General features: G+C 46.2%; 1 protein-coding gene across 1 annotated transcript in view; it reads left to right on the forward strand.

Annotated features, from left to right (window-relative positions):
• Positions 1–23,829, forward strand: part of NUP107 (nucleoporin 107) — a 201,114-nt gene that overhangs the window by 88,789 nt on the left and 88,496 nt on the right. Inside the window, exons 13-15 of the mRNA XM_073555490.1 lie at positions 21,909–21,999; positions 22,482–22,558; positions 23,138–23,197. Coding sequence (XP_073411591.1) covers positions 21,909–21,999; positions 22,482–22,558; positions 23,138–23,197 — 228 coding nt within the window. The remainder of the gene's footprint in view (positions 1–21,908; positions 22,000–22,481; positions 22,559–23,137; positions 23,198–23,829) is intronic.

Here is a 23,829-nt window from a genome sequence, read left to right on the forward strand (position 1 = left end):
GTTCTGTGACGGTTTCAGGGACAATTTTCCACTATACTTTATGTCACCTCAAGGCAGAGTACACTGGGATGACAGAGTGTGAGAGATTTTTGCCCTAAACTTGTGTACCTTCTGGACCAACAGTATATACCTTTGCCAACCAAAGTTGGCTATCTTGTCATGGTCTTACTATTTTTACCTTTAGGCCACAGGTGTGTACCTGGTTGTGTTTTATGCAAAGTATTTCACCTTTTAACAAAAGTTGTGTACATTGGTAGGAAATCACCAACAATAAACACAACTTTTTAGGTGTAATACTTTCCTTCAAACACAACCAGGAACACAACTGTGGCAAAAAGCTAAAATTTACCCACAGTTATATACCTGGTTTTGAATACCTTTTTACCTTTGAAATACCCTGTATTTAACCTATTTTTAAAACATAGTTCGCCGCAGAAAGAAATGACAGACAACCATTGTGAAACGATAATTTAACTTTTATTTAAATTTTTTTTTTTTTGTAAAATGTTTTTAAAGTGCAAAAAACTTTTTTAATAAAGGTTTTAAACCCAATGGGTATTTTTATTACAAAAAACACACATTACAAATCTGTGTACTGTGGGGTGGAAATACTGCTGGAGGGGCTGCGGGACACTTCGACACTGGGTGTGTAGAGAGAGGACTGGGATCGTGGTGGGGAAGGAACAGTTAGAGGTGAAGGTGTGGAAAAAGCTACAGAATGGGTGGACATGTGGGAGGCAGAAGAGGTGGTGGGCGGTGGAGTGGAGGGTTGGGCAGGGACTGTATGGGGAAGGAGTTTGGTACGGGGAAGGAGTTTGGTACGGGGCAGGTTGCTGGAAGTGGGGAGATGTCTGGTACTGGGGAGGTTGCTGGTACTGGTGAGGTTGCTGGTATGTAATAGGAGGGGGAGGATGGAAAGTGGCTGGAGGGGGTGCAGATGTAATAGGAGGGGGAGGATGGAAAGTGGCTGGAGGGGGTGCAGATGTAATAGGAGGGGGAGGATGGAAAGTGGCTGGAGGGGGTGCAGGTGGAGGAACTACAGTGGTGGGAGGTGGAGGTTGGGAGGTAACCTGCTGTAGAGCACCGTGGCACGAATGCATTACATGCATCTGCTGGGTAGGAGATAGTGTTGCCATGCGCTCCACAACAGACCTGAAAAAGGTGTGGTTTGGCGAAGATCTTGCTTCTGAATGCATGGTTTGCAGAAGTGTCTTCACCTCCAGAATGCTGGAGTTGATCTGCTGAAAGCCTGCGGAGATTTGCTCTGACAAGACTTTGAGACAGTTCTGGAAAGATGCATTCAGATGCAAGAACTCTTGCGCATAACTCTTTTCCTGACCCCTCTGCCGCTGCCGCCCAGTACCCGCAGGTGTACTAGAGGTGGCAGGGGCAGAAGGGTGGGGTAAAGGGAAAGCGATCTCCTCACCAGCAGCTTCATGTAATGTAGGCGGCCACGATGCTCCTGTGCTGGTGGATGGGACAGATGGGTCGAATGTGTGGGAAGGCTGGGAAGGTGCAGATGTACCGGGGCGGTCGAAGTGTCCCTCGGTGCCGGTCTCCTCAGGGATCGCCTCAGAAGGGTCCAATCGTGCAGGCTCCCGAGTGCTGCTCACCGTGCTGTGTAATAAAGAGAAAAAAAACAATTAAAATACTGACATGGTATGGCCCTGGCTGAAAAAAAAAAATTACATCTAACATTTTTTTCACATGTGGTGTGTAATATTTACCTTCTGGTGAGCATTGTTTCCCGGAGGAACGACAGGGCTTGTGCGTACTTGTACTTGCTCCTGCGTCCTCCAGATCCACTCGGGGCCCGCATCTCTTTATTGAACTCCTTCTTGAAACGATCCCTCACAGACCGCCACCGATTCACAATTCTGTTCCCTGAAACGAGAAAGGAGTGGTTAGTATACAACATCAGTGTTTCACAAACTCCAGTCCTCATGGTCCCCAGGGGTCATGTTTTCAGGATTTCCATAGTAAATAGAAATCCTGAACACATGATCCGTGGGGACCACGAGGACTGGAGTTCGGGAAACACTGGTTTACATCAAGCAACCGTTACTGTATATACTTACGCTCTTTAATCTGGGCCCGAGCTTCGAGGTCCTCCCAGCGGCCCACAAGGAGAGAACAGATTTCCTCCCAGAGTCGTCGGGTAACGATCAGGTCAGCGTGGCGGCGGTCAGCCATATTCCAGAGCGGCTCCCTTTCTCTGACGAGATCGATGAGGCGGTCCACATCAATCCCTCCATCCTCACCGTCAGAGTCGGGAGCACGCTGTGAAGGCTGTTAAAGAAAAAGACAAAAATAACATAATTAGCCTCCACAAAAGAAATGAAATAAAAAGTGCAAAAAAAAAAAAGCAAAAATATTTATACTTACACGCTGGTGACCGCCGCGTTGCTGTCGCCGACGACCCTGGGAGGCACTGCGAGGACCTCTTGGCCGAGCACCAGATTGGGAAGACTAGAGAAGAAAACAAAAAATGTTATGTCTTTGGATGTAGGCATTTGTTTGCTGTGTGTGGTCTGCAGAACATTGTTTTCTATGTGTTGTGTGTAGTGTGATGTTGTGTTTCTGCGTTTGATGCAAAAAACTTACGAATTGTGAGCCCACTCCAGGTGTCTGTCCACCCCTTCCTTCTTCTTCTGGGAGCTCCTCTTCATCTTGTGATTCCTGTTTTGAAATAAAAGTCAATGAATAGACATATATTACAGAGATGATGGATTTTGGAAATAAAAACTTACCGTCAAACGCTGACGATGCGAGGGAGGGCTCCCAGAAGAAGATGTGCTGTCCTGTTGATGGCCAGACTCCATGGCTGTGGGTATTGCTGCTGCTGTTGCTGCTGCCAGTGATGCCATTTCTGCTGCTGCTGCTGCATCTCTTTGGCGGCTGTTGAATAAAGAGAAACAAAGGGCCAATGAATATCTTGATATTCCATGGCCCTAGTTTGGAGGAATGGGGGATTTCATAATTACCGTCTCTCATCTGCTGCTCGACTCCCCTCCTCAGCATGTTCCATTTGATGCTCCATTTGGGGTGGTGCTGATGGTGCTGCTGCTGCAGATGTCTGCTGCCTTCTCCTGCTCCTGGCTCTTGGCTTGGGTGGCATGTTGGGTGTGGCTGAGGGTCCCATTGTCTTGCTTTTATATATCTCCTGTGGGCAGAGCTACTGAGCATGCTCAGACCAAAAAACCGGATCCGGCGCATTGCGGCGCTCATAGGCTTTCATTGTGTGAAAAAGCCGGACGCGCCGGATCCGGCGTGTCCGGCTTTTTCGCCGGAGACAAAAAACGTTACAGTAGACGTTTTTTCCAGACGCCGGATCGCGACACATTGCCGGATCCGGCGAAAACCGGATGAAACGCATGGCCATCCGGCGCGATCCGGCGCAAATGCAAGTCAATGGGGGGGAAACCGGATCCGGCATTGCATTTCGCCGGATCCGGTTTCTGTCAAAAGCGCCGGATCGCGCCTGACGGCGAAAACCTGATGTGTGAAAGAGGCCTTAATCTGGTTCTTGAGGTTCTGCAAGGTCTGCCCTTTGAACCCCTCAGGGATATTTCCCTTTCTCTCCTTTCTTGGAAGGTAGCCTTTCTGGTGGCCATCACCTCCGTCCGGCGCGTGTCGGAATTGGCAGCTCTTTCGTGCCGCTCTCCCTTTCTGGTTCTCCACCAGGATAAGGTAGTTCTGCGGCCTCCGCCCTCGTTCCTTCCGAAGGTGGTGTCCTCGTTTCACCTCAACGAGGATATCGTGCTCCCGTCCTTTTGTCCGAATCCAACTCATCCCCGAGAGCGGTCCTTGAACAAGCTGGACCTGGTTAGGGCGGTAAGAGTATATCTGTCTAGGACGACTTCCTTGCGAAAGACAGAGTCTCTTTTCATTATCCCTGATGGAGCGCGGAAAGGTCACCCGGCGTCAAAAGCCACCATTGCTCGCTGGATCAGATCGGCTATCCTGGAAGCCTACCGTGTTAAGCGTCGCGGAGCCCCTCCGGGTATCAGGGCCCACTCTACTCGAGCAGTGGGTGCCTCCTGGGCGGTGCGCCACAGAGCTTCCGCACTGCAGCTTTGCAAAGCTGCAACATGGTCATCGGTTCACACGTTTGTGAAATTCTACCGAGTCCACACCTACGCTTCGGCGGACGCCAGCCTAGGTAGACGGATTCTGCAGGCCGCGGTGGTGAGTCCGCTGGCCTGATGGCAGTTTGTTTCCCACCCCAGGGACTGCTTTGGGACGTCCCAAGGTCTCTGTGTCCCCCAATAAGGCGAACGAGAAAACAGGATTTTTGGGTTGCTTACCGTAAAATCTGTTTCTCGGAGCCTTCATTGGGGGACACAGCACCCTCCCATGTTTTTACAGCTCCTGTTCTTACTTTGGTTGAATGGTTACAGTTGAGTTGTTTATGTTGTCAACCTATTCTGTTACTTCTCCTACTGCTTTCTCACTAACTGAGGAATTCTCTGCCGGTCGGTGGGGTGTACACTGCGGAGGAGGAGCTAACTTTTTTTGTGCATAGTGTCAGCCTCCTAGTGGCAGCAGCATACACCCAAGGTCTCTGTGTCCCCCAATGAAGGCTCCGAGAAACAGATTTTACGGTAAGCAACCCAAAAATCCTGTTTTTCAGCGCACGGCAGAGCTTGCAAGGGGAAGGAGCGCCGTTTGACTTGTTCAACGCAGAAATTGGCTGGAATTGAGATCGGATGCCATGTTGCGTTTGGAGAGCCCCTGATGTTCCTAAACAGTGGAAACCCCCAACAAGTGACCCCATTTTGGAAACTAGACCCCTTAAGGAACTTATCTAGATGTGTGGTGAGCACTTTGAACCTTCAAGTGCTTCACAGAAGTTTATAACGTAGAGCCGTGAAAATTAAAAATCATTTTTTTTTTTTCCTCAAAAATGATTTTTTAGCCCGCTATTTTTTATTTTCCCAAGGGTAACAGGAAAAATTGGACCACAAAAGTTTTTGTGCAATTTGTCCTGAGTAAGCTGATACCCCATATGTCGGGAGGAACCACTGTTTGGGCGCATGGGAGAGCTCGGAAGTGAAGAAGGGAAGAAGTGCAGAGCCCCTGATGTGACTAAACAGTATAAACCCCCACAAGTGACCCCATCTTGGAAACTAGACCCCTGAAGGAGCTTATCTAGATGTGTGGTGAGCACTTTGAACCCCCAAGTGCTTCACAGAAGTTTATAACGCAGAGCCGTGAAAAGTCTTTATTTCCACAAAAGTGATTTTTTTTTTTTTTTTAGACCCCCAAAGTTGGTAAATAGTGGAAACCCCTCAATTCTTGCTCCAACTCTAACCCCAACACACCCCTAATCCCAACCCTAATTCCTAATCCTAATTTGCCCTAACCCTAGCTCTAACCCTAGCACTAATGGAAAAAAAAAAAAAAAAAAATTTCTTTATTTTATTATGTTCGCCTAACTAAGGGGGTGATAAAAGGGGGGGGGGTTATTTACAATTTTTTTTATTTTGATCACTATGATAGTTCATCATAGTGATCAATGTGAATGAATGGAATCTGCCAGCTGGAGCCTACAGGCTAGACCCCGGAGAAAATCCAACACTGGGGTCGCTGTTTACTTACTCCACAGCGCCGTGAATTCACGGCGCTGTGGTTTAAGTACCCTTAATTACCGTCGTTAAAAGGCGTATCGGCGGTCGTTAAGGGGTTAATAAACTAATTAAAAAGAATATATATATAAAAAACAAAGTAGTCCATAAATGTATCATTCTAGTGGATATATGCCTATGCGATGGGCACCGTGTACTGGATATATATCACGTATAGGTATGTATGTATGTGCCCGTATATTGATTTTGTCTATGATACAGCAAGTTCATAAGCTGACAATAAGCACACTAACCTGATTGCATCTTCTCCTGCTAGAATTTTGCCACGAGTGTGTATATAACTCTACAAATCATGATGTTAGTTAAATTAATACCTATATGTGATTATGTGATATAACAGGTGCATGGTGCCCATTATGTAGGGATACATCTGTTAGAGTGAAAAGTTTATGGGCTACTATGTTCTTTTATGTATTGCACTATGCACATTTTTGTGGCATTGAGTCCTACATGAGATTTCTGTAAATGTGTTTTAGGCCTGTTTCACACATCCGTTTGTCACCATCAGTCAAAATCCGCCGTTTTGCAAAACCGGATTCGCCATTTTTCTTGGCGGATCCGTTTTTTTTTCCCATTGACTTTCATTATCGGCGGATCTTGACGGATGGTCATCCGTTGGATCTGTTTTTTTTACGGATCCGCCAAAATTTTGGCGTCTGCTGACATGACAAGACGGACAATGCAACTTTTTTTTGGCTGGCCAGATTCGCATTTGTGATTGCGCATGCCCGGAAGCATTGCTTTTGCCGGAAATTTAACCCTAAATCCCGTTCTGGCGGCTGGTAAAAATCTCTCCCTCTCCCTCTCTCTCTCTCTCTCCCCCCCCCCGTCGCTGCATCCGTCAAAGCAACGGTCCAGTAGCACACGTCGCTTCCAAAGCAGTTGCGGATCCGTGTCCCGCCATTTTCGCGGATTGCAACTGATGCAAAAAACGTATGTGTGAGAAACAGGCCTTATTTGTATGCATACTAGTAGAATACCCGCGACTTTTCTCATGGAAAATGTTAAATTGTTGGTTATGGTAGCTAAAGTTAAATTTTCAGTGTCACCCTGAAATTGACATTTTAAGAGTACTACAGTAAAAAAAATTTTCAACTTAAAATTTTTATTATTTTGGCATTTTACTAATTTGTCGTAACATTGATGTGAACAACTTTTTTTTTGTATTTCAACATTTTTATTGATTTTACATATTCAATACATATTATGTAGTATAAACTTACAACTGTCAATCCTTTTGTTCAGATGTTTCCACATTCCTTGCTTCAGCCTGCCTTATCCGATTCTTGTGAAGACGGCTTTCCCGTTGCTCTGATGTCTCAGCTGCCTTACATTTAACCTGTCTCATCCATTTCTTTTCAAGCTGCGAGTCACGTTGTTCACTTGTCTCAGCTCTTTGACACAATTTTGCTTTCTTAGCTTTTGGTTGAACTTGTCCAATAAATGGTCGTTTTTTGGGCGGCATTTTAAAAAACGGTCTCTAGTATTATGACCCTTTAGTAATCACCTGACACTGATAAGAGATGTAATAGGATGAATAGTAAATACAGAGCAGCCCTCACACAATATTACTATGACATGAAGGAGCTCACATCTCGATAATGAAAACCACCTCACAGGCAGACTTGTCTAGTTGCCCATAGCAACCAATCAGAGCTCAGCTTTCACTTTACCTCAGCAGCTTCAGTGATGAAAGCTTCCTGTATAGTAAGCAATAATGACAATCTTACTATGAGGCATTTTTCGCCTCACCAATATTGCTGCTCAGTAATGTTTGCCCGTGTGCGTAGGTTGCATCCATCTGAGTGTGTTTGCATGCGTGTATGGCCCGTGAGTGTGTGGTGTGTATGTGGTATTTATGGGGTAGTGTCTGTGTTGTGTGTGTCTTCTGTGGTCTGGTGTTTGTGTGGTGTGTTGTGGCATTTGTGTATTGTTGTGCTTGTGAGTTGGCGTATGTGTGCTGTGTGATGTTTGTATGGTGTTTGTGAAATGTTTGTGTGTTGTGGTGCAGCCCCTTTAGCAGCGACTCTTGGCGCCATCGCTATAATCCATCCCTGTCAGTCACAACTGTTGTTTTCCCCTCAGCACTTTTACTTTTACCTTCACATTTCCCCATTATATGTTTAGGGCCTAACTTTGGGGGCCCCAATCTCGTGATGGAGGGGGGGGATGCTAGCGAGATGTAATGTGTGCAGTATTCTGCTCCTGTGGGTTGAGAGGGGGCGGGCTAAATTTCACCCAAATTGGGCGAGAACTGTGGATTTGTGTAGAGCAGGCTACTACAGATTGAGTTTTAAATATATATATATATATATATATATATATATATATATATATATATATATAGACTAGCTGAAGAGCCCGGCCCGGGCATAGTAACTAACTACGGTTAGTTATAACAAATTATAATGATTATACCTATGTATGTATATCTATCCTACATCGTCCCATCAGCCAGAGCCACCGGACTACTACTCCTAATATCCCTCATCATCCCGTCAGCCAGAGCCACCGGACTACTACTCCTAATATCCCTCATCATCCCGTCAGCCAGAGCCACCGGACTACTACCCCTAATATCTCACATCATCCCGTCAGCCAGAGCCACCGGACTACTACCACTAATATCCCACATCATCCCGTCAGCCAGAGCCACCGGACTACTACCTCTAATATCACACATCGTCCCGTCAGCCACAGCCACCGGACTACTACCACTAATATCCCACATCATCCCGACAGCCAGAGCCACCGGACTACTACCACTAATATCCCACATCATCCCATCAGCCAGAGCCACCGGACTACTATCTAATATCCCACATCATCCCGTCAGCCTGGGGTCAGAACCAGAGCGCTAAGTGGAACGGTCCTAACTTCCATACCGAGGATCCCTTTAAGTGAGGCCTGGTGTCAGAACCAGAGCGCTGAGTGGATTTGCCCTGACCTGACTTGCATACCAATGATCCCTTTAACCCCTTCACGACCTATGACGCCTTCGTAGGCGTCATGAAAAGCAGTGCCCAAACGACCTATGACGCCTACGTAGGCGTCATGCTATAAATAGCCCCCCTGCGGGTCGGGTGACCGGGGTCACTGAAAGGTCACCCGACCCGCACACAAAGGACCCTTCAGAGTTAACACCTGGGGGTGTGGCTTAGCCCCCACGTGCCTACGATCGCTCTGATTGGCTGTTAAAAGTGAAACTGCCAATCAGAGCGATTGTAATATTTCACCAATGAAAATTGGTGAAATATTACAATCCAGCCATGGCCGATGCTGAAATAGCATCGGACATGGCTGGACACCGAGACCCGACCCCCCCCACACCGACTGACGGCACCGATCGGCTGCCGCCACCGTCTGACGGCACCGATCGGCAGCCGCCGTCATGATCTGCCCCTCCGCCTTCCCTCCGCCCCCCCAGCCCTCCGATCGCCCCTCCGATCACCCCTCCGATCACCCACTCTCACCCTCCTTTGTGCCTCCGACCTCCCGCTATCCGTCCCGGTGTCCTGCCGTCCAGCGTCATGGGCGCCGCCATCTTGCAAGATGGCGGGCGCATGCGCAGTGCGCCGAATCGAATCTGCAACGCTGCAGATTCATTCATTTATTTTGATCACTATGATATACTTTCATAGTGATCAAAATAAATAAAAAGTAAATCACCGCCCCCCTTATCACCCCCATAGGTAGGGACAAATAATAAAATATATATTTTTTTTTTTTCCATTAGGGTTAGGTCCAGGGTTAGGGCTAGGGCTAGGGTTAGGGTTGGACTAAGGGTTAGGGTTGGACTAAGGGTTAGGGTTGGACTAAGGGTTAGGGTTGGACTAAGGGTTAGGGTTGGACTAGGGGTTAGGGTTGGACTAGGGGTTAGGGTTGGACTAGGGGTTAGGGTTGGACTAGGGGTTAGGGTTGGACTAGGGGTTAGGGTTGGACTAGGGGTTAGGGTTGGACTAGGGGTTAGGCTTGGACTAGGGGTTAGGCTTGGACTAGGGGTTAGGCTTGGACTAGGGGTTAGGCTTGGACTAGGGGTTAGGCTTGGACTAGGGGTTAGGCTTGGACTAGGGGTTAGGCTTGGACTAGGGGTTAGGCTTGGACTAGGGGTTAGGCTTGGACTAGGGGTTAGGCTTGGACTAGGGGTTAGGCTTGGACTAGGGGTTAGGCTTGGACTAGGGGTTAGGCTTGGACTAGGGGTTAGGCTTGGACTAGGGGTTAGGCTTGAATTTAGGGTTAGGGTTGAATTTAGGGTTAGGGTTGAATTTAGGGTTAGGGTTGAATTTAGGGTTAGGGTTGAATTTAGGGTTAGGGTTGGAATTGGGATTAGGGTTGGGTTGGGGTTGGGATTACGGTTAGGCTTGTGGTTAGGGTTAGAGTTGGGATTTCGTTAGGGGTGTGTTGGGATTAGGGTTGTGGTTAGGGTTATGATTAGGGTTGGGATTAGGGTTAGGGTTGGAGATAGAATTGAGGGGTTTCCACTGTTTAGGCACATCAGGGGCTCTCCAAACGCGACATGGAGCCACCATTTATTCCAGCCAATTTTGCGTTCAAAAAGTCAAACGGTGCTCCCTCCATTTCGAGCCCCGACGTGTGCCCAAACAGTGGTGTACCCCCACTTATGGGGTATCAGGGTACTCAGGAAAAATTGCACAACAACTTTGGGGGTCTAGTTTCTCCTGTTACCCTTGGGAAAATAAAAAAAATGGGGGCTAAAATAATTATTTTTGTGGAAAAAAAAAGATTTTTTATTTTCACGGTTCTGCGTTATAAACTTCTGTGAAGCACTTGGGGGTTCAACGTGCTCACCACACATTTAGATAAGTTCCTTGGGGGGTCTAGTTTCCAAAATGGGGTCACTTGTGGGGGGTTTCCACTGTTTAGGTACATCAGGGGCTCTGCAAACGTAACATGACGCCCACAGACCATTCCATCAAGTCGGCATTTCAAAACGTCACTACTTCCATTCCGAGCCCCAACGTGTCCCCGAACAGTGGTCCCCCCCCATATATGGGGTACCAGCGTACTCAGGACAAACTGGACAACAACTTTTGGGGTCCAATTTATCCTGTTACCCTTGTGAAAATAAATAATAGTGGGCTAAAAATCACTTTTTGAGGAAAAAAATTTTTTTTATTTTCACAGCTCTGCGTTATAAACTTCTGTGAAGCACTTGGGGGTTCAAAGTGCTGACCTCACATCTAGATTAGTTCCTTAGGTGATATAGTTTCCAATATGGGGTCACTTGTGGGGGGTTTCCACTGTTTAGGTACATCAGGGGCTCTGCAAATGTAGCATGACGCCCACAGACCATTCCATCAAGTCTTCATTTCAAAGCGTCACTACTTCCCTTCCGAGCCCCAACGTGTGCCCAAACAGTGGTCCCCCCCCACTTATGGGGTACCAGCATTCTCAGGACACACTGGACAACAACTTTTGGGGTCCAATTTATCCTGTTACCCTTGTGAAAATAAAAAATAGTGGACTAAAAATAATTTTTTGAGGGAAAAAAAAATATTTTTTTATTTTCACGACTCTGCGTTATAAACTTCTGTGAAGCACTTGGGGGTTCAAAGTGCTCACCACACATCTATATTAGTTTCTTGGGTGATCTAGTTTCCAAAATGGGGTCATTTGTGGGGGGTTTCCACTGTTTAGGTACATCAGGGGCTCTGCAAACATAACATGACGCCCACAGACCATTCCGTCAAGTCGGCATTTCAAAACGTCACTACTTCCCTTCTGAGCCCCAACGTGTGCCCAAACAGTGGTCCCCCCCACATATGTGGTACCAGCGTACTCAGGACAAGCTGGACAACAACTTTTGGGGTCCAATTTATCCTGTTACCTTTGTGAAAATAAAAAATAGCAGGCTAAAAATTTATTTTTTGAGGGAAAAAAAATATTTTTATTTTAACGTCTCTGCGTTATAAACTTCTGTGTAGCACCTGGGGGTTCAAAGTGCTCACTATGCATCTAGATAAGTTCCTTAGGGGGTCTAGTTTCCAAAATGGGGTCATTTGTGGGGGAGCTCCAAAGTTTACGCACACAGGGGCTCTGCAAACACAACATGGTGTCCGCTAACGATTGGAGCTAATTTTCCATTCAAAAAGTCAAATGACGCTCCTTCCCTTCTGAGCCATGCCGTGTGCTCAAACAGTGGTTTTCCCCCACATATGGGGTACCAGTGTACTCAGGACAAACTGGACAACAACTTTTGGGGTACAATTTATCCTGTTACCCTTGGGAAAATAAAAAATAGCGGGCTAAAAAATCATTTTTGAGGAAAAAAATTATTTTTTTATTTTCACTGCTCTGCGTTATAAACTTCTGTGAAGCACTTGGGGGTTCAAAGTGCTCACCACACATCTAGATAAGTTCCTTCGGGGGTCTAGTTTCCAAAATGGGGTCACTTGTGGGGGAGCTCCAATGTTTAGGCACACAGGGGCTCTCCAAATGCGACATGGTGTCCGCTAACGATTGGAGCTAATTTTCCAATCAAAAAGTCACATGGCGCTCCTTCCCTTCCGGGCCTTGCAGTGCGCCCAAACAGTGGTTTATGACCACATGTGAGATATTGATGTACTCAGGAGAAATTGCCCAACAAATTTTAGGATCCATTTTATCCTGTTGCCCATGTGAAAATGAAAAAACTGAGGCCAAATAAAATTTTTGTGAAAAAAAAAAAAAAAAAAGTACTTTTTTTTTTTTTTTTTACAGATCAATTTGTGAAGCACCTGGGGATTCAAAGTGCTCACTATGCATCTAGATAAGTTCCTTGGAGGGTCTTGTTTCCAAAATGGGCTCACTTGTGGGGGAGCTCCAATGTTTAGGCACACAGGTACTCTTAAAACAAGACATGGCAACCGCTAAACATTCAAGCATATTTTACATTCAAAAAGTAAAATGGCGCTCCTTGCCTTCTGAGCCCTGCCGTGCGCCCAAACAGTGGTTTATGACCACATATGAGGTATCGCTGTACTCAGGAGAAATTGCCCAACAAATTTTAGGATACATTTTATCCTGTTACCCATGTGAAAATGAAAAAAAACTGATGCTAAAATAAAATTTTGGTTGGAAAAATTAAAATGTCCATTTTTTCATTCCATGTTGCTTTAGTTCCTGTGAAGCACCTGAAGGGTTAATAATCTTCTTGAATGTAGTTTTGAGTAGCTTGAGGGGTGCAGTTTTTAGAATGGTGACACTTTTGGGTATTTTCTGCCATTTAGACCCCTCAAAGTGACTTCAAATGTGAGGTGGTCCCTAAAAAAAATGGTTTTGTAAATTTTGTTGTAAAAATGAGAAATCGCTGGTCAACTTTTAACCCTTATAACTTCCTAACGAAAAAAAATGTTGTTTCCAAAATTGTGCTGATGTAAAGTAGACATGTGGGAAATGTTATTTATTAACTATTTTGTGTCACATAACTCTGTGGTTTAACAGAATAAAAATTCAAAATTTGAAAATTGCAAAATTTTCAAAGTTTTCGCCAAATTTCCATTTTTTTCACAAACGCAAAAATTATCAACCTAAATTTACCACTATCATGAAGCCCAATATGTCACGAAAAAACAATCTCGGAATCGCTAGGATGCGTTGAAGTGTTCCTGAGTTATTACCTCATAAAGGGACATTGGTCAGAATTGCAAAAAATGGCCAGGTCATTAAGGTCAAAATAGGCTGGGTCATGAAGGGGTTAATAGAACCCTGGGGTCAGAATCAGAGCGCTGAGGGATTTGCCCTAACTACCATACAGGAGATCCCTTTAAGAGAGCCTGGGGTCAGTACCAGAGCATTTGAAGTAAATTGCCCTGACTTCCATACAGGAGATTCCTTTAAGAAAGGCCTGGGGTCAGTACCAAAGTACAGAGTGGATTTGCCTTAAATTCCATACCAGTGATCCCTTTAAGAGAAACTGGGCTCAGAACCACAGAGCTGAGTGGAAACGGTCCTAACTTCCATACTGGAGATCCCTGTAACAGAGGCCTGGGGTCAAAACCAAAGCCCTGGATGGATTTGCTCTGACTTCCATACCAATGATCCCTTTAAGAGGGAAGATGTGCCTATATGATGGAGGATGTGTCATGTTGATATAGGCATGGGAGGGGGTGATTCATTTCTGTCATGTGCTCTCTGCTCCTTTCTGGGGGGCAGACAATGGCTGGGAGCTTATGTTCCCAGGGATGCTAGATTTCTTCCACCATGTCAGTGTCTGCTGAGGTGTTGTCAAGTGGGAAAACTTGCTCATAGCAACCAGTCATAGCTCAGCTACATTTAACCAGCTCTGGTGAAATGAGAGATGCTTAGTGATTGGTTGGTAATACACACACACACATTCAGTTTTATATATAGAGATTATTATAAACCTTTTGACCTATGTATATTACATCTCTTTCTGCTGCTTGTCGCGACCTTGTGTGCACTCATGTTATGGTATACCTTATAAAAAGGATTGTTTTTTATTCGGTCGTCCATGACAGCACCACCTAAGAGAGGGGATCCGCCCTTCAGGAACAGGAAACCTACAGATACAAAAGGGCGGCACCTCTCCCACGCATCAGTTGGTTTCCTGTTCCAAGAGGACCGGACTTCCTTCAGATCGTCCGTCATGGAGTCGTCGAGGGATTCACAGGCCGGCTGACCGACCCAGTCAAGCTCGGGGTCCCTGGAAGCGCCACGGTGGGGCCGGGTAGGTCGCCACGGCAGTGGTTGGAGCAGGTGGAGCAGAGGGTCCGGTGGACAGCCTCCTCCAGAGTGCCGGCACCAAGAGGTATGTATGCCGGGCCCCTCCTGGTGCGCTCCCCCCCGGGTCCGGTCTCCCTTTCCGTCCGTGCCGGCGGTTGCGCCCAGTCGGCGGGCGCAGGGCGGCGCACGTGGGGGCTTCAGGCATGTCTGAGCCGGGGGCGCCGTGCCGGCTCCTTTCCGCGCGCTCCCGCGGTCTCAGACGAGCGGCGGAAGGGGTGTGTGCTCGGCTGTCCTGGGTAGCGCGCGGTGCCCGTGGCGGGTGGGGGGTGGCCGGTGCATGCAGGGGGGAGGTCAAGGGGGAGTCCCGGGTGGGAGGTGCCGCGCCAGAACCCTGCTGACCCGGACACTAGGAGGCCTTATTAGGCAGGAGGTGACGCTGCTGGGGTGCTTCTGAAGGCCCAGCAATGGATACGACAGAAGCCCCCATAGAGCAGCAGGACGAGGTGCAGGAGCACCCACAGAAACAGGCCACGGTAAAGCCTCATGCGAGTGGCCAGCAGAAGAAACAGAAACGAATAAGCGAACAAAGCCACAGAAGTTCCTCCAGACTAAAGGACCCTCCTGCCTCCCTCCGTGATCCGGTACCTACCTCATCTGCATGGGTAAGAGATCTCCGTGAATGTACCCTGATGCAGTGTTCCCTTATGTTTTCCCGTAGCTTTCTTCCCCTGCGAAAAAAACATAAGCACAGGGAATGTGCCCTCTGTAGTTGCCCCTTGCCAAACGGCCACCCTAAAAAGTTGTGTCAGCCATGTGTGCGACAAACGGTAGGGGTGGAAGGGGACGGTGGCCCAGGGGTAGATTGACAGGCCCTTACACTCTCCCCCGTCCATACAGGTAGCGGAAGAAACGCCAGACTTCACCACAAGCCTGAGGGAGATAATCAGGACAGAGATGAAGGCCCTATCTAAAAGGGATTCTTCTAGGGGAAGAGAATTTAGTATCTCAGGTTCGGAGTCCTCGGCCGCCCCTAGGAACGATGACTCCTCAGATTCCCCGGCCTCCACTTCGTCTTCTTCGGAGGAAGACTCGAGCCGATTCTGCTTCCCCTTAGACCAAATGGATCGGCTAGTTAAAGCAATAAGGTCCACCATGGGGGTAGCAGACGCCAAGCCAGAACTTTCGGCACAGGACGTGATGTTCGGGGGTCTAGATCCCAGAAAGCGCAGGGCCTTTCCATTAAATGATAAGGTCCAGAGCCTGATAAATAGGGAATGGAAGAGACCTGAAAAAAGGGGCTCCTTACCACCTGCCTTCAAGCGGAGGTACCCGTTTGATGACCCAGTGGTAAACAGATGGGATAAGGCCCCTAAACTGGACGCGGCAGTAGCCAAAGCCTCCAAAAAATCCTCCATACCGTTCGATGACATGGCCTCCTTAAAAGACCCGCTGGATAAAAAAGCGGATTCTTTCCTAAAGGGAACATGGGAGATGTCAGCAGGCGCTCTAAGACCAGCAATAGCTGCCACATGTACGGCCAGATCCATGATGGTCTGGCTAGATCAACTGGATTCCCAACTGACGGACGGAGCCTCAAGAGCATCCATTCGAAAAACTCTACCAATCATCCAAAGTGCTGCTGCTTTTTTGGCTGATGCTTCAGCAGACTCTGCAAGGATGGCGGCTAGGACCGCGGGTTTATCTAACGCAGCACGAAGGGCTCTCTGGTTAAAATGCTGGCCAGGAGATATCCAGGCCAGGTCACGACTCTGCTCCATTCCATGTGAGGGGGAATATCTGTTTGGCCCCGTCTTGGATGAACTTTTAGAGAAAGCCGGGGATGATAAAAAGAAGTTCCCCAGTCTGCCGAATCCTTCTTATAGACGTCCCTTTACCAGGAAAGGATATTTCCGTAGTAGGCCGTCCAGGGATCAGGGCAGATGGGATGACAAAAGGAGAGGTACAGAATTCATGTTCGGAGGAGGGGGGCGCCAGGAAGGTCCAGCACGTGACACTAAAAAGCCGCCCCAATGACTAGTTGCTCCGGTAGGGGGGAGACTAGCTGCCTTCTACCCAGCCTGGTCTATGATTTCTAGTAGTAACTGGATACTGGGGGTGATAGCTGTGGGTCTACGACTAGAATTCACCCGAGTTCCCCAAGATCGATTTAAGGTCACCCCACTCAGGACTTCCACGTCAGAACAAGCTGCCCTGGAGGCCGAGGTTCATGATCTTTGCCGCAAGAAGGTCCTAACTATGGTTCCAGAGGGAGAAAAGGGGAAAGGTTTCTACTCCCCTCTGTTCCTGGTCCGCAAGCCAGACAGCTCCTTTAGGACTATAATAAATCTTAAGTCCCTCAACGAATTCCTGGTCATACGCCCGTTCAAAATGGAGACAATTAATTCAACAATAAAATTGCTGTTTCAAAATTGCTTTATGGTAGTGTTAGATTTAAAAGATGCCTACTACCATATACCCATTCATACAGCTCATCAGCGTTTCCTCAGAGTGGCGGTTCAGTTAGATGGGTCAGTTCAACATTTCCAATATGCGGCCCTCCCCTTTGGGGTGGCAGTCGCTCCCCGAGTGTTTACTAAAGTGGTAGCGGAAGTTATGGCCCATCTACGTGAATCAGACATTCTAGTAGCCCCCTACTTAGATGACTTCCTGATTGTAGGGAAAACGGCGAAACATTCTGTGGAACAGCTACAAACAGCAATGTCTGCCCTAGAGCGGTTAGGATGGCTGCTTAACATCAAAAAATCTCGGTTACAGCCGGTGAGAGTCCAACAATTCTTGGGCCTGATCCTGGATTCTGAGAAACAGGAATGCCGTCTGCCTCCGGAGAAGCTTGTTCGCCTACACTATCAGGTCCTGAACGCTTCCAATAACCCTACCATGTCCCTCAGGAAAGCCATGTCCCTTCTGGGTTCTCTTTCGTCCTGTGTCCCAGCGGTCCAGTGGGCCCAGTTTCATTTAAGAACACTACAGGGCGAAGTCTTAGTGCATCAAAGAATCCTTGGGGGTTACTTAGAGGGCCAGCTAACCTTGTCCCGAAACACAAGGGAGTCCCTAGAGTGGTGGCTAGACAAGGATAATTTATCCAGAGGGGTTCCCTGGGAGTATGACATCCCGCATAATCACCACGGATGCTAGCCCTTCCGGTTCGGGGGCTCATATGGGTGAGATTCTGGTCCAGGGCCTATGGGAGCATCATCAGATAGAAATGTCATCTAACCTGAAAGAATTGACAGCAGTAGAACAGGCAGCTAAGAGGCTACTTGTGTATCTACAAGGCCATCATGTGCGAGTGTTCTCCGACAATCAGGTCACCGTGGCTTATATCAACCACCAAGGCGGGACTCGTTCCAAACCCCTGATGAATGTGGCAGAACGGTTGTTCCGGCTAGCAGAGCGGCATTTTCTATCTTTAACAGCTCTACACATAAAAGGGAAAGAAAATATCACGGCAGATTTCTTAAGCCGCAATCTGCTAAAACAAGGAAAATGGTCCCTAAAAACCTCCATCTTCGACCTGATTGTACAAAAGTGGGGACAACTAGAGGTAGATCTCTTCGCCACCATGGAAAACAGAAAATTAAGACAATTCTGCTCCCTAAATCCCAGAGAGAACCCCCTGGCGGTAGATGCCTTTCTGATAAAGTGGGACTTCAGGCTAGCATACGCCTTCCCTCCCCTATCGCTACTACCCCAGTGATGAGGAAAATCAGGAGAGACAGAGCAAGGGTTATACTTATCGCTCCATTTTGACCCAGGAGGGCATGGTTCTCATGCCTCAGGACAATGTCGGTGTCTGATCCTTGGGTCCTTCCGGACATCCCGGATCTCCTATCCCAGGGCCCAGTCTTTCATCCTCAGGTGGCTGGCCTACATCTGACGGCGTGGAGTTTGAACGGACACTGCTAAAAGAGAAAGGCTTCTCCCCAGACCTGATTAACACCCTACTTAAAAGTAAAAAAATCGTTACTACCAAAATCTATGTCAGAATTTGCAAGAAATTCCTTCAGGACTCTGCAATAGTCGCTGGGGGTTCAGCACCTATAAATCACATTTTAGAGTTTCTTCAGATAGGTCTGGATATGGGGCTTTCCACTAGTACCCTTAAAGTACAGGTATCAGCCTTGGGGGCCCTCTTTAGCTGCAACATCGCGGGTAATTACTGGATCAGTAGATTCATTAAGGCAGCAGGTAGATCCAGGCCAATAATCAAGGATAGATTCATGCCGTGGGACTTGAACCTAGTCCTCACGGCTATGACTGAGGCTCCATTCGAACCTATTTCATCAGCTTCCATAAAAAACCTATCCCTTAAAGTAGCCTTCCTGATAGCTCTAAACTCAGCTCGTAGAGTAAGCGACATCCAGGCATTATCTAGGCGTCCTCCTTATATACAGTTTAAGGACGATAGGGTAATACTCAGACCTGATCCGGCGTACTTACCTAAGGTAGTTTCTAGCTGACACAGGAATTAGTCCTTCCATCCTTCCTCCCTAATCCAGCTAATGAGAAGGAAGAGAAACTACACACCCTAGATGTTAGGAAATGCCTCATAGAATATCTGGCAGTTACCAATCCCTGGAGAAAAGATAATGCCCTGTTTGTCTCCCATCAAGACCCTAGGAAAGGTTGTAGAGTGTCAAAAAACACACTAGCTAGGTGGATTAGAGAGGCGATTTCAATAGCATACACCTCAAAAGGCAGGTCGCCACCCGGGAAGCTGAGGGCGCATTCCACCAGAGCCATGGCGACCTCGTGGGCCGAGAGATCAGAAGTCTCCATCGACCAAATATGTAAGGTGGCTACTTGGTCCTCTCCGAGCACCTTTTATAGTCATTATAGGCTAGACTTGGGTGCTTCCACAGACCTCTCTGTTGGTATAAGGGTGCTGCAGGCTGTAGTTCCTCCCTAAATAGTTATTACTCTCTGTAATTCTCTCAGGTGGTGCTGTCATGGACGACCGAATAAAGTCGTAGTTACTCATCGGTTAACGGTATTTTTCGGAGTCCATGACAGCACCCGTATATTCCCTCCCTTTAGTTTAAAATTGGGGTGTGCACTTCTTCCTCTTATATGTACACGGGTAATTTAAATAGTCGTGTAAAGTATTGTATATAGATTATGCTATTAACGATTGTGGTCCTCTTGTGCTCTGTAATCCAGCTGATGTGTGGGAGAGGTGCCGCCCTTTTGTATCTGTAGGTTTCCTGTTCCTGAAGGGCGGATCCCCTCTCTCAAGTGGTGCTGTCATGGACTCCGAAAAATACCGTTAACCGGTGAGTAACTACGACTTTCATTTGAATTATAGCCTCAATTGTTTGAGGTTATGCTGCTGTTATTTTTATTTGTGCAAACCATTTGTGGCTGATCTTTGGTATTATAATTTGAAAACTTAGTGGATTTGTGTTAAAAGTGAAACCATGTTGCCACCTATACATTGAATGGAAATATACGAAGATTTTCAGAACAGAAGAAGTTGGGTATTGATATTCTGGTTACAAGTAAGCTAAGCAGCAATACTCAATGTCGAGTAGCAGCTGCAAACAAGATTTCATAATGTAAATATCATCTAAATATATTTAATATATTAAATATACTAAATATAAATGTCATCTAACTATATTAATAACCGGCTATAAATTCCTCCTAAGGCCATATCTTGATTATGGGTTTCGGGTTTTGGCTCCACATTCTGTAAAGGATATTGGAAATAGGATATTGCCAGTTCAAAGGCGGGCTTGTTTAGCTTAGTAAAAAGGCGCCTCAGAGAAGATCTCATTTATATGTGTGATAAATACAAAGGCCTGACACATGATTTACCCCGCAAAGGACCTTACAAAGGACCAAGGGGCACTCATTAGAGTGTAGCGGATAGGTGATTCTTTTGTGTAAATAGGAAAGGGTTCTCTGTAGTTAGAGCAGTTAGACTAGAAATACCGTACCACAAGAGGCAGTTATGGCAGACACTGTAACCGTGTGTAATAAAGGGCTGAATGCTTTTCTCGCAACAAATGACATTGTGACTTATAAATAATCTAGCAATAGAAAATATCTGACTGGTCAAGGAAGCCTGAACTTGATGGATCGATGTCTTTTTCTTTTTTTTTTTTTTCAACCTATGTAACTTTATAGCTGGATGCTTGTAGCCAGCCATTCTTTTTTTTAGCACATTGAGGTTTAGCCAGATATTGGGTACTAAGGTCCATTATCTCCTGTTCTGGACAGCATTGGGGGTAGGATCCTGCTGCAGCCAGTTATTTTGTACTGATCACACTTTTTTTTTTTTTCATAAAGAATTCATACTGAAAATCCCTTATTGTGGCTGTATTTGCTGAATGTGCGAAGATTTCTGAAAGCAGCATTCATGTGTATGGCAAAGCCTTATCTATCTTAGAAAAGTCTGTAACAAAGGTGACACGTGTAAAATCTTCTTAGTGGTCTATAAACATGGACACAGGATGTAAAAGTGGCTGCAGAGCAGTATACAACTTTTTTTTTTCTCCTTTGTTGCGCAGATATTAGCAATCAGTATTTGCCGCCTAGTTAACACCCACTTGGCCTTAACAGAGGGTTATCAGCAGATAGCAACTCATTCAACAAGTACCAACCCCAATGAAAACACCCACTTGGCGTAAGTAATGTTAACTCTTTAGGTGCCAAAAACTTTGCTTATAACTCCGCTACAGAGAGGCGAAATAAAAAACCCCACCATTTAAATACCGCTCTGCAGCCACTATCACCTGGTGTGTCCAGTCTGACATGTCAAATGTGGTGAAAGTTCCACGCAACTGATTTTTGACCACAGACCATATCAAAGTTCAATGTGCATAGAAATTTAAAAAAAAAATTTAGCAGTGTTTGACTCTTACAGGCTCTTTAGGAAACCTAATTGCAAAAATTGATTTTTAGCCCTAAATGCATGCATTTAAGACTAAAAGAAAAATAAATGGTCCACAAAGCTGTCCAGGAACGTATTCCCGTCATTTGCTGAATAAATAAAAGAAAATATTCTTTTTCTGTGGTGAAGATATGTAGTTATTTTGTACCTAACACCTGATGGAACGCGTTTTAAAAATTCTGTCCCCACCTGACGCTATCAGTACTGCAAAAATAGATAACAAAGTGCACATAGAGCTATGCAATCGAGATCTTGGTTAAAGGGTTTGTCTGACAGCGAAATAAATATTGTCATGCATGGACTGATTAAAAAACCAATAAACTGAGGCATATTTCGCTTCCAGCGCAGGCCGCCCCGTAGATCTTCACTTGCTCTGAAGTCAGTTTTGCCCAGTCTGAAAGTCACAGCATCGCTGCTGCCATTTGAGTGCTATGCCTTCCAAAAGGGGCAGACACCTCTTCCGAAGCCAGTGCAGACCTCCAGGGCAGCCTGTGCTTGATCTGCAGATTCGCGAGATTCGGAGTATGCCTCACTTATTTAAAAAATGTATATATTTTACAATTCGACAACCCCCTTTAATTGTCTTCTATATGGCTGTATTGTGCTTGTCTGGGATGACTGCTGTTAATCAACCAATAATATTTTCCTCCTTTCTTTAGGCACAGCGCTTGTGTAAAAGATGTGGTCAAGCCTGGAGAGCAGCAACATTGGAGGGGTGGAAACTTTATCACGACCCCAACATAACTAAAGGTAGTGTTCAATGTGGACCTTCAGATCTTTCCAGTTGTGAAATGTACTATTCTCTGGGTGTTCGTTTGTTTCCATGCCAAAGGACAGTCTACTCTTTTTAATATTACATTGGGTTACATGATCAGTCTGGAAGATGGGGTGGGTGAGCATGAAGAGCAAGACAATTGGAAAGTATTAGTAATGAGCGAATGTGCTCTGATAAGGTGTTATCCAAGAATGCTCAGGTGCTAACAAGTGACTTTCAAGACCCCGCGGCTGCATGTCTCACAGCTGTTCGACAGCCTAAACACATGCAGGGATTGCCTAACAACCATCCAAGAGACATGCAGCCGCTATTTGTCTGTAAATAAAGATATTTAAGGAGCACGCTGAAGTCACACAGCACCCGAGCATGCTCGGATAACACATTATCTGAACAGGTTCGCTCATCACTTGAAAGTGCTGAAAGACATTTGCTTTGTTTTGGTGTGCTTTTCATGTAGGTGGAGAATTGCAGCAAGTGGAAGGCAATCCATATCGCTGTGTGTGGAAAGCTTGCTGTTGGCGGATGTCTGATGATGTAAGTATTTGTAATATATCATTTATAGATGTTGAGCATGGGACCCTATTTAAAGTCCCTTGTCCTGTGATCTAGAACTGTTGCTGTGCTGGATTTGGCCAATTTAATCCATTATTTCAGTGGCTGCCTAGTCCAAACTAAAAATTTCTTTGCAGCGTGCCAGACCACGTCAACATCAGGGATTTTTTAAGCCATAGCAATCTACAGTAAATTTAGCTGGTTTTGATGTAATACCTGTCCTTATTAAACATCCCGTTTTGTAAATCCGCACCGTGTGCACATACCCTAAGTCTCTGCATCTTTTCTGCAATAGTGTGTTCATTTAAACTAAGAATTTCATTACGCTAGGTGTCTTTAGTTGATGGCACTAAATTGGTGGGCAAGTCAGAATAAAACTGAGAGTCCATCAGTCCCCTGCCTTCCCAAGGACAGAATAGCACAGTGTGTTACTCTTTTATAACTATTCAGGAGCATGATCAGTGACACAAATTACCATGAAGTTCAGCCAAAACCTTTTACTCTGTATTACTTTCCGTTCATACATAAGTCTTTTTAACTTTTGCCTGTTTTGTGTCTCAGGAGCAGTTCAGTAGATATGAAAGAGCGATTTATGCCACACTCAGTGGGAACCTAAAGCAGGTATGAATTTTACATTTTTACTTTGGATACAAGCATACATATGCTAGTTGTTCCAATGTTATACTGCTAATGATCATGATACAATCATTTCTCTATTGCTTCATTGGGGGACACAGGAACCATGGATGTATGCTATGCACATAAAGTAAGCTCCTCCTCTGCAGTATACACCCCACTGACTGGCACCAAGTTAATCAGTTTTAGCTTAGTGTCAGTAGGAGGTGGACACAGGTCTTTCATTAGACCCATATCTACCTCAGTGTGCACCTTTCTTTTTCAGGTACCTGGAGGGATCCAGTGTGATCAGTCACTACTGTACTCCCACGTAGAGACTGAGTACGGCGTGTACTGCCACCCCGTATCCTCGTATGTCTGGCCGGCAGGACCACAGCCCCTAATACAGAAGCGTGTTCAGGTGATCCGGACACGGTCCTGCCTCCGTCCCATTCGCCCACCAGAGCCTGTCGGTTTGAAGGAGAAGCGGACGTCCGATCTTCACGGAGTGAGGCTTTGTGCACACGGAGTTTTTTGGCTCTGCGGATTTTGGAGTGAAATCCGCAGATAAATCCGCAGGACTAAAGTCCTGCAGTTTATCTGCGGATTTGCCTGCGGTTTTGCTCTGCGGTTTTACA

This window comes from Dendrobates tinctorius, unplaced genomic scaffold (genome assembly GCF_039654945.1).
Source record: "Dendrobates tinctorius isolate UK_male_01 unplaced genomic scaffold, ASM3965494v1 ptg000224l, whole genome shotgun sequence".
In the NCBI taxonomy this organism is placed as follows: Eukaryota; Metazoa; Chordata; class Amphibia; order Anura; family Dendrobatidae; genus Dendrobates; species Dendrobates tinctorius.